At 33.1% G+C, this 12,213-nt stretch overlaps 1 protein-coding gene across 2 annotated transcripts in view; it reads right to left on the bottom strand.

Moving 5' to 3' along the window:
* Nucleotides 1-12,213, bottom strand: part of LOC149781925 (uncharacterized) — a 20,809-nt gene extending 8,596 nt beyond the window's left edge. The window contains exons 1-4 of one of the 2 annotated variants that reach the window (XM_089936128.1): nucleotides 12,069-12,213; nucleotides 11,299-11,478; nucleotides 9,131-9,265; nucleotides 8,236-8,351 (exon numbers count right to left, since the gene is read on the bottom strand). In XM_089936128.1, the coding sequence (XP_089792254.1) occupies nucleotides 8,236-8,351; nucleotides 9,131-9,265; nucleotides 11,299-11,478 (431 nt within the window). In that variant the 5' untranslated portion in view covers nucleotides 12,069-12,213. The remainder of the gene's footprint in view (nucleotides 1-8,235; nucleotides 8,352-9,130; nucleotides 9,266-11,298; nucleotides 11,479-12,068) is intronic. The other variant, XM_089936129.1, reaches the window with a different exon arrangement.

Genomic DNA, 12,213 nt, shown 5'->3' with positions numbered 1-12,213 from the left:
GTTTCCATCAGTTTCACACGAAAAATAAATGTAGCCTTGATTAGTATATATGACCTTCAACAAAGTATAACAAAATTCCTTCTACTTCCGAGGTGTAAATGTAAACAATATCATCCAATCAATAGGCTGGTTTCGGTACAAATTACAGGCAGAATATTATTGGGAAGAATTTGTTTTACAATATTACACCACTTCTGTGCACACTGATTACCCATTTAATACAGGAAGCACACTTGTTTGATTTGGTTTGATTTTGTGCTTAACGTCACAGCAACACTAATAGGTTATTGATCCCCGAGGATGACCTTACGCGAGATGATATATCATTCCGCCTACCAAATCACGCGACATGACGTCCTTTTAACCTCCGAGAAACATGCAGTATTTGGCAAAGAAATATATTTCAGCTTAAGTGATATGTTCATTGAACATGATTTTTATTATTCTTAAAAACGTAAAATCAAAGTTGCATCAATTATAGTGCATTAGAAAATACTTATATTTGTGTTTTATATCATTAAATTATAACAATAAATTTTAAGATGCTTGATAACTTATTCATGTACAAGAATATTGTCTCCATAAGATGTTAATGCATTTAGTATATAATGACATCCTTATTAATTTTATCTGGCTTATGTTCATGCTGCATTGGAAGTAAATGAATTAAAATTAATAACAAAATCATAAATAATTACTATTTAGAATTATACTGTTGTACATAATACTTTTAAAGTTCTAATGTTCGTCAGATAGAATTTTGATCAGTTATGTCTGTTAATTTAAACATATAATTGTATGCCTAATATATCGGACGATAATTATCTGAAACCGATGTTTTTGTACTTCTTTATGATTACATTTTTGTATTCCCACCTCTCCTTCAGCCCAGTGAAAAGTAAATAGTCACTCAAGTGTCTGAAATATTGAGGCGACACATCATTGTTTTTGGGACAAGCCAACATTAAACGGTACATTGTCAAACTTTAAAATAATGCTGTCTGGGATTCAGTACTTTCTATACAAGAAAAATAATAAACGCCAAAGCCGAAAATTCGGTGGTTCTCCACCCATATTCTAGAAACTTTTATTTTTACATATATATTTCAATTCTTTGTTCCCTTCAAGCCATCGACCGGACATGCTTTTCTCCATACATTTTTGCAAACAAACATGTTGTAATTGCCATAATTTTTTCCATATTTAGTTTGTCGTACACGAGACCACAAAATGAGTCTTTATCCATCAAGCTGTAGGATCTGCACCTATGAATGAAGTGGTCTTACATCCAAATTGACCAGCATTTTATCTTTCAACAGAAGTTATTTCTCATTCGATATCAATATAACTTGAAACAGTAGGCCTATTTTGGAACTTATGTGGAATATTATTTGCACCTCTCGTGCCTTTGGGATAATTTTGGTTGATTTACTCTCCGATAAACCGACTAAAGTATTTGCTAACTGTTAATATATTGGCTCAGCGTCTGACAGTGTTGTGTCTTACTTAACGGATGAACACAAGGTTTCTATCGACCATATATACAAGCCTTTGAAGGGATTAGCAGCTAAAATACATGTCCAGTTTGGAAGTGAGTCACGGTTTTATTGCATTTATTTCACTGTACACTTAAACTTTCCGATCGACATCGGGTTTCGCCTTTCAGAGTAGAGTGGCTTCAGTTTACTTAAGAAAAAAATGATGTTATTAAAGTAGGAAACTTCGGGACCATGTGCAAAATTTCCATCTTGAAAGCATTTCGGTATTCCGACTGTTTAGTTTTGAGGAGCTTCATTGTATGTATGTATGTATGTATGTATGTCTCACTCTCTTCATATATATATATATATATATATATATATATATATATATATATATATATATATATATATATATATATCCTGTGCTTACAATTACTCTTTGGCTAATCCAGTAACCAACATGCTGGCTGAGCGCAGTTTTCAGTGCACAAAATCGAATTAAATAAAAGAAGCCGTTTGGAGGAAGATACAGTAACCGGAATAATACTGTTCGTAACAGAAACACCTGATATTGCCAATTTCCATTTCGATTATTACTTATTTGAGCTTGCATGTGTCAGGGCTGACTCAAAATCATTGATAATCGGACTTGAAAATCCTCACTAATTGTGACATAAGTGACAATATCAGACAGTATACTTTCTGCTTTGTTCAGACATAAATGAATGAAAACATGAGATATTTTGTCACTGAAATTATGTCCTCTGATAACCACTTGGACCCTTCTTCAAAATAAATTAATCGCATAGTTAAGATGAAACGGGTTGTTTGCAATTTTGCAGCTTTCTTTATCAGATGACTATACAGTCATTTGATATGTAAGACATGCTAAAGTAAAAGACTTTCACTCAAGCCAAGCCACTAAAACTAAACTCTGTGTGCCATGCTTGTAAACACCTGCAGATATTTGCTTTATATGTGAACTCTTAATTACAATTGTTGCTCTGCTAGACAGTAAGGACAATGAAATGGAATTATACCACTACGGCAGTGTTGAAACAGGACTCCAGTTATCAACAAAGCTCACATAAAGGTTGAAAACTCTTTAATTTACTCTGCTTTTTCTCAAGTGCTGTTTACAACATTACTTTCTCTTCGTTTTTACAACTGGTGCAACACGTTAGATTATATTCGTTGAACGGGAATGTACCAGTAAAATGTTTCTGTTCAGGTTAGAACAAATGAATTGCTTTTGAGTTCCATGATTCGCTGACAGTGAATTTGCATATATAATGACTACATATGCTACCGTAGAAACTGATGACGTCATGTATGCATTAGAATGTTAGAATGACGAAGACCTGAATCCAAAAAGAACTCTGCCATTTGGATAACCGCCTGTGACTGTGGATCATGACTGGTCAAATAGATATAGACGGAAAAGAATAAATAATAAACAAATATAACGGAATTAGACGTGTTGACGTGAATAATATTGCTACAAGTAAGTTGATATGATATACATGGAGGGGCGAGGATGGGTGAGGGCAGAGTCATTATTGGCGGATTAAAACTTAGTAAGGAGGAATATTGGAGAGTAAGTGTGGAATAATAGAATATCGTTTTAATATTTTTCACCGCTTCGACCTTTCATTTTGTGCCTTACCGTATCTTATCCCACTGTTTAATATCACTATTAATGCTAAATGAGCCAGCAGTGTGCATTTATTATAATGTGCTATTATTCTGGTCCCTTTCACCTCTTGTACATACTTCACCGTCGTTCCTTCTACAGTTTAAGGGTAAAGAGTGATTTGTACTTAATTAAATCGTTTAAGGTAGTTAGAATCTCATAATATTATTGCAAATGGAAAATGATATTATAACCGCAAGATCTATAGTCTGTAGCTGTAATAGAAACATAATTTATATTTAAAATTAATAAGGGTCTTGTCAATATAGATTTGTGTACTTATCAGTTATATCTGTAAGTTGAAATACATGTAAATTTATGTGCTGTGGTTTCAGTACCATGGACAAGGTGCTCCATGCAAGGTATACTTTGTACATCAATCAAAACATTGAAACTAAGTACTGAAAAATGGGAAATTAACTTTATAACTTGCATCCCTTCGAAAAAAGTTGGGGATTATGTCTTTCTGCATGTCGGTCAAACCATCGATTATCCTGTCCATTAGCAACGTGGTTTATCTCCTGCACCTTTGTAGATAGAGACTTCAGACTTTGAGATATGACTCAAAGTAGTACGTGGACAGTACTTTCAAAAGTTTATACGATGTTTAAGAGTGTGATCAATGATGGGGATGGTTTCCTTTTTCTTCAAATCTCAATATGTTAATAACCGTAGGTAGAGTTCTGAATTTGTGTTTGTGTTATTGTCAACGCTAAGGCTTGAACATATTAAAATGTTTCTGTATTACATCCTATGATCTTGTCCCAGGGATGTGTCCTCTCGGGATGCTGCAGCGGGTCATAAATTGGAAATTGTTGAGATCCGAAACGTGGGGAATAGTACTTGCTGCTCGGTCATAACTTTGAAACTGTTTATGTAACCAAACACAGCACCATATATAGGCGGACGAAATTAGAAATATATCCAATACAGACCCTGTGTTATGTCCCTTTGGTTGTTCCTATCTCATCACTTGAAACTGTTTAAATCCCTAACCTACAACCGTGTATACATGTTATGGGTAAGCAAAAACAAAACGTGTCCTGGGTCATTGTTTTGGCGTTTAAAACATGCTTGTCATTCATAACGTGAACACTGTCAAGATTCTTACTTTATAACCATATATACTGTAAATGGATATGGAAAGGAGAATAAACATTGGCAGTATTGCAACATGTGCTACAGGGTCAGCGTATGTGATATGTGACATAATTTGAACTTGTTGGGATATGCAGTAATGAACGATAGTCTAATTCTATTTTTTCGCTATTTAAGCTTCAAACGATATGCTTCATCATGCTTTCGATTGCACTGAATTTGATGCTTATCATAGCAATTATCCTAGATGTAACCTACAAGTATCACGAACCACGTGCTTTGTCGTATAAATGTGGAATCAGTATGCACAGAGACTTTTGTGGTCTTGTACAAAATCTTCCAAACAGTATTCTGCCAGCAATTTTACCGGCATATTGTTTGGATGATATATTGTACATTTACATATCCGAAATAGACTTGCTTTTACGTCCTTTGTTCAAGTTCAGAGATACATATCAATGCTACAGTTACGTTTAGTCTGATGGCTATTGCTCTAAAATTGATAAAAATAATGGCATCTAAACTAGTAAAGATTTTACTGCACTGTCAATTCTCCTCCTTGCAAATTGAATTAGTCTTAAGATTCTAGCGTGTTGGTACGGTTGTTTTGGTAATTGTTCTGGTATTCATTGGGGTGACCTATATTCTCCATGTTCCATTTATTAAGTTAATAATTATCATATAACTTGTTGGTAAACGATTACAAAAGTACCTATGTTTTGTAAAACCTAGTCACTTTTTTCTTTGCATTTTGATCATTTCATTGTATTCATTTATTCGACCTGTTAAAGTTACATAGAAAATAATGATAACACAAATTTAAATTTATTTCAAAGCTACAAGTATGTAAACTTCGTAATATATTGGTCTTTATATGCCATTATTTTGTAAATTTAAATTAGGGGTGGAGAAGACAAAATCGAAGATCTAGCCTCGCCAAAAGCGAAAGACACTTGTAGACTACAACTTGGTAGACAAAATGACAAGCGTTTGCAAGAATACAAGAAATATAAAGCAGACAAATTGAAGATGGAATCGATCAAGCAAGATAAGGCTTATGAAGAGAAAAGTACATGGATGGTGGAGAATTATAGTTAGCATTGTGGTGTATGCTATGATAAGAGGTTTTGACTATTTGAAACTAGCTACACCACATTGTACACAACGTGTGAAAAAGCAACATTCCTTACCAGAAATGTAGCAACCCTATAATAAGTGTTTGCGTCCGACGTTACAGGACCGAGTTCGCGCCCTCTTTATCCCATTTCTTAAATTTTTTTACCCGGAACGTGCAAACACGGATATGGCCCGCACTCACGTACAAACACGGATCCGCGCTAGATCGTTTACTCTATTTTTATGCATGCAAATCAATTGCCTGTTTCGGTTCTGCCTCGAACGCTGTATGTTCCCGTTTCCGTATCTGTGCAAAAAGTGGTCCTAACTTTTCCGTTTCAACCAACACCGTGTTGAACTAGGTCGCGGTAGTAATTTCACTTTCGACGGAACTCACTTTTTGATTGAATCGGAATAAAATTATTTTACTAGCACTGCCCGTGTTCTGGTTACAATTGATATAGCGCCGACGACAAATCCGAGCGAGGTGCCTATGATAGTCGCCATCGTCGCAATTCCTACCATGCCTAGGCCAACGGTTGTTGCCGTGTTGAGTCCACAGGTTGTACGTCGATGCTTAGCTCGTACTATAACATAATGACGATTTCAAAGGTGAAATTTAAAATGTCCGCCTTTCGAGTATACGTTCATACTAAAGAATTACAACTAACCATATACTACATTTCGAACGTTTCCCTTGATGATTCGCGTGCATCCATTTTAAACATATGTACAATCTATAATGTCATCAGCAACGTCAACTCATTAAATTTGGTAAAAATTTTCATGGCTCTAAAATCTCAAAATCATACCAAAGGAGGAAAATAATAAGTTGACACGTTTAGTGTCATTGCTCCCGGGCCTTCTGTGCAGTAAGAATGGAAGAAAATTTGCTTTTCAACCCGTACGACAAAAGCATGCGTGTCGCTCGTCAATGTTTATATTTTATGTGATCTGATTGATAAAAAAGAAGAAAGAGTACAAAGAAAATATGGCTGCATTTGTAGAGTTACCTTTCTTAATGGCAATGTGTTGTCGTTTAGCATTATATGGGTTATGGTACCATTTTAAACATGTATAATGCCCCCGTCAGCCGTTAAGTAAGACTATTTCAAATTTCAATTCGGCCGGCATGTTCAGTATGGGAATCCATCCCCGGTAAATTGTTTTAACATGTTTGATCCTTTTAATAATTTTCTCAAACGGGCTTTCATAGCACATTTCAGTACGTCGCTCTCACAATTTAGATGGGAACAATACCCAAGAAATGTGAATGCTAATGTTTTGATTTGGTACTAGTAAAATATTATGACTTATATTCGTATGCTGATTTGTATGTATTATTTTCATAGTGAATGGTACATAGATTGTGTGTCCGACTTGTCACAAATCCTCAAATTAATCTGTTGAAAATCAGATGGGTCAAGATTCTTTATTTTATTTTTAAAACATGCATAGACGCTGAATTGTGATAATTGTTTAAGATATAGGTTTAAATACCCTTTAATGCGGTGAGATGGGTGGATGACATATATGATTGAAACTATGAAAATACCCTTCTGTACGTCTTTAACTAGTGAAATTTTCTGTAAAAGTAATATTGTTGCAAACGTTTGAAATATATATTCTTCGTGATATCGTTCATTATGTGCTAAACACCATCATCAATGTGAGATGGTATTACTACCAGTCGACAATATAAGATGTACGTGCCAGTGTATAATCCGATGAATATAACCACAGTATCACATTAAATTTCCTGATAGCTATCCAGTCAACAATCTGATAGTTTTAACATTTGCCGTGAAATTTATAGATATTGCTTCCACAAGAACTGAGGTAGAAGTTCAGTGAAATTTAATATTTAGACTACTGAACGAAAAATTATTCAAAACATAAAAAGAATAACCACCCATAAAGTCTTTACGTTTTGAAGTTGGTCACTGAACACAGTCACAAATCCAAATATAAGTCTTTGATTTAACTTCAAATGTATTTCTTTTTTGTGTTAAAGTGGTTATTAAAAACACTGCATGTCACCTAATTTCTAGAATCCATGGTATGCTGCGACAAGAAAATATGTGCTTATAATCTCGTATCTATTCTTCAGTTTCCAAAATATTGATTTTTTAGTGTAGCACATTTTCCATTGGATATATATATATATATATATATATATATATATATATATATATATATATATATATATATAGAGAGAGAGAGAGAGAGAGAGAGAGAGAGAGAGAGAGACAGACAGACAGACAGAGACATAGAGACAGACAGAGACAGAGAGACATAGAGAGGAGAGATGGTAAATGAATGATCATATATGTATATATATATATATATATATATATATATATATATATATATATATATATATATATATATATATATATATATATATATAACTCTAAGTGCATAGATACGACAAACGCTCAAATATACCAAATATGCATGTTACTTATGTAACCTGGCATATATCGTTCTTAAACGTGAAACTATTCTGATCCACTCATTATATGCCTCTCGAGTTTCGAATCGATTATATATATATATATATATATATATATATATATATATATATATATATATATATATATATATATATATATATCATCTTCTTCCTTTAAGTATATGGAAATTTTCTCATTGGGTTATCTTGTTGATAGAAACAATTGAAATTACTATGGTTATAAAAAAAAGTAAAACCAATACGTGCATAAAATAAACATGCTCATACAGGTATGAACCAAAACATTCCAAATTGCTTTAAATCGTAGTAACCAAAGAAAAATTTAAATACTGAAATATGAATCGTTAAAAGCAAAGCAGAGAAATGCTCACTCTGTTTCCCTTGTTCTCGCACTCATATGAATATTGATTGTCGTCCATGTCATGAAGTAAGCCTTGCTCAGCTTGGGTTCCTGGCTTCCTGGCTTCATCACAATCAATTCATTTCTCTAAATAATAAGGACAAAATCAAACGAAGAAAAATTAGCATTGCTAGATTATTCTGCATACATTTTCGTTTAGTATTGTCTTCCTGACAAGAATGACAATCTGAATATTAGTATTTCTGTATTTTAACATAATTTCATCTGTTTTACAGAAATACATGTTTTTAGTTTCTTCCTGAAGCTATTTTCATTTATAATATCCTTTCATTGTTAGTTTGTCATTGTAAAATGAATATACATATAAGAAACGTAACACAGAGTACACTTTATGACATACCAAGAACCCTGAGTACAAATTATTTGACCGTTGATAACCAATACGTTTTGTAACCAGAACAAAATGGTACAGCTCAACGTTGGAAAGACAATTCAGGTTAATGTTTCTCATTTGCGTCCAGTAATATCAGCAAATGCACATCAATTACTTACGACGACGAACGCTGCGTAACTTTTGCAAATAGTGCAAACGAAGACAGAACGTGCATCTCGATAAAAGTGGATATATAATATTATTAACTTAATTGCTGAAAGCTTGTCTTTATTACTACTTTGAACTTTATGTTTTCTGATCTAATTATCCATTACGAGTTATGAGCATGGAAACCAACAGAATACTATCAGAAAAATGGATAATAATAATAATGTACATTGCTATATATATTTCAAAGGAATGCTGAACTGTCTCATCGTGTAAGTTAACATGATAGCAACTTCGATTTACAGTGCTATGAATCAAACTTAAATATAAATAAAAATGGGCATTATAGATTTTGGCCACAAACGTTATCAGAGTCTCGGTAGCGTTGCTCTTTAATCTGTCCTTTCTCATCAGACAAGTCCACTCTGGTTATTTCACCGTCCCCAATCTTTTGAACAGTTTCTCTTCTGTTTTCGTTCTCGCGGATGCCTTTTCCCGGCTAATAAAAATTGAGAAACATTATGAAACCGCATGTGTATTCTTTACTTTTCACACTCCTAAAAAACGAGAAACAAAATTACATCAAAGCCGTCGTGAGAAAGAATGTTTCCAGTTCGATGTTATCTACAATATCCTACTAATTTTAAAATAGTCAAATTTTGTTAGTGAAACGTTAGATCAGATGGATCGATCTTTAGATATATCATCAAAGTTTTCACTGGCAAGATGTTAATGTTTTCTTGGTCGTCAGCAAAAATTGATATTCGAAGTGTTATATATTTCACACATGCTATTAAAAGGACACTCAGTGTCTACTCAATTTCAATTTCATTTTCGCCAAATACAAATAAAATGGTATGCAATTTCTATTCAAATTCAATTTAATTTTCTCAAACTAAAAAACACTCAAATGTTTTCGCAATTATAGCACTACCACAACGACCACTTTCAACTATCAATGAGTTTGAAAAGACCTTTGGCTGCTCCTGAGTTAATCATTGCTTCATATTCAAACACTGCTTCAAGTAATTTTGATTATCAAGATATTGTAAGGCTGCCATTTAACAAGTATTCCAACGACCACCCCCCTTCAGATTCCACTTTATTTAACATTCTTAACTCTCTGCCTCAATAAGCCAAGAAGCGTTAACGTCCATTTATTCTAGAAAGTTACAATTATTTGCAAAGTCGTACATGATGAAACAAAGTTTGAAACTTGATTTTGGAGCCAATACTTTACCATGCTATCAAATGCTACAAAATTCATGACGAGCAATGAAATTCACAGCACATGGTGACCTTAGAAAAATTAATTTTAATTTATTCATCATTCAGGAATTAAAAGATTCACGACCGTAACAAGAAATAATTCCGTATAAAAGTTCACTTTATTTGTTGTAAATTATAATTTGAAACATTTACTAATTTTAAACCAGAAACTACAAGCTTATATTTGATTCTTTAAAAATAATTTAAGCATTCAACTCTCTACAACGCTCTTTCATATAACACAACTTTTTTGCAATTGAACAAATTTCTTCTTTTCCTTACGACAATAACTTTTATGCACTTTCACTCTCCAGCTTTACTGTATTTTAAAAAGATCTGCCCACGATCGCAACCCTTCTGCATACCATCGACATTCATGTAAATGATATTAACTTCGACAAAAACAGAACATTAAAAGTACCCTGTTCTAATCGAAAGACGCAATGTGCGGTATAAATTCATTTTTAAAATATTGACAACGATAGCATACATATGTCTGAGTCATATTTAAAAGATTTGCACATTACATTATGACCCACTCAATCCTTACACACATTCGTCCAAATCATTTAGTGTCAGCTATTAATGAATAAAATATGTTGTCTTTAGTAATTGCTCTGATTTGTTTGTATTCAATTCATGTTGTTGTTTTCGTCATTTTTACTTTATTCAAAAGGAGGGAAAATATGTATCTAAAAACTACAATATGCAAATATTTGAATACATTTCAGAGGTTTTAATTGCTAAATGTTTTTTACTGTCTTCTTGAATTATATTCATTCGAATTATCGTATATTTGTATTATTTATACCACATTTATATGTGACAACGGAGTTACTACCCGCTTATATAATTTATCTAGATAACATGTGCACAAAAATCGACCAGAATATGACTTAAAATTTATATCATAGCGTATAATGTCCTTTATATATATATATATATATATATATATATATATATATATATATATATATATATATATAGTATTGATTATTTACTGAAAAATTGCTCTGTGGATAACCACGTTCATAGAGAAACTGGTGATAACTAGACGGCAATTCAGCGAATGAGTTGTATACACATATACACGGATGCACGCATACAATACATACATACATATAAACATCAGCATAGGCGGATGGCCTCACCGGTTGCCTCGATAAAACGGCTTAATTAGTTTTGTCGTCATGGCCAGTTTTCTGTGTATCTGTATGAAAAAAAAATGAATATTCGTTAACATTGAAGTTATTAAATACAAACGTTTTCTGCCATTTCCCTCATAAGTCCCCTCTCCCTTTCAGCAGCCGAGACTTTCGCTATCAGCTGCTCAAGGGTTTCATCGAGACCGTCTACATTATCGGCTCGTGTGTCCGGTAATGCATGACTCAGCGGTATGGTAAACAGCCATATGCCCAGCAGGAAATAGACCTTTGACATCATCTATGTAGATTAAATAAAGTGCTTGAAGTCGATGCAAATGGCTTAGTGTTATTCTCTATAACGCTAAAAAGCTTTAGTGCTTTGAATAATTTAATTTAGGTTTTGCCTGCGCTCAAATCAGATTCTGAACAAGGAACCGACAGAATATCTAGTTCAATTTAGCTTACACAATACCATATTCAAAGCACTTCCTAAAGCTTCACGAATTTCAGGCATGTTGTAATAAGATTCATTTGACCGGTTTTTATCAAACTGGATTCATTGTTGTCTTTATTTGCTTAGATCAAATGTGGTAAATTATATAATTTAACATATCAGTGTTACCCTCTCATCAACCAAGAGAAACCAGTATAATAATGGATACTTAGAAATTACTTTTAATGTTAAATCAAACCAGATTAAAGACTATTTGATCTCTATGACCTAAAAAAAGTGATGAAAGTCTAGAAATGATGAATTGTCGCTAAATGGTTTTATCTACAAAATAAATGGCTTTCAGAATATATTAAACAAAGCGTCATTTATTTTTTTCTCCAACTTGTTGAACAGTCAAAATACTATCAGACGTATTTTACAACGAATAATCTTACCTTCGAAATTTCTTACCCCTGATCAAGAATTGTCACTGCCTCTATTTGTTTTGAAGGATTCGACAAACTTCTGAATTTTCACATTTGTGTATTCTCCATATATACTTGCAGTTTATTTCCTGTTAGGTAACTCGAGTCTAATGAA

The sequence above is a fragment of the Sinohyriopsis cumingii genome, chromosome 15 (genome assembly GCF_028554795.1).
Source record: "Sinohyriopsis cumingii isolate HCF-2022 chromosome 15, ASM2855479v2, whole genome shotgun sequence".
Classification (NCBI taxonomy): domain Eukaryota; kingdom Metazoa; phylum Mollusca; class Bivalvia; order Unionida; family Unionidae; genus Sinohyriopsis; species Sinohyriopsis cumingii.
The sequence above is the reverse complement of the archived record's forward strand: the minus strand, read 5'-3'. Positions and strand labels throughout refer to the sequence as shown.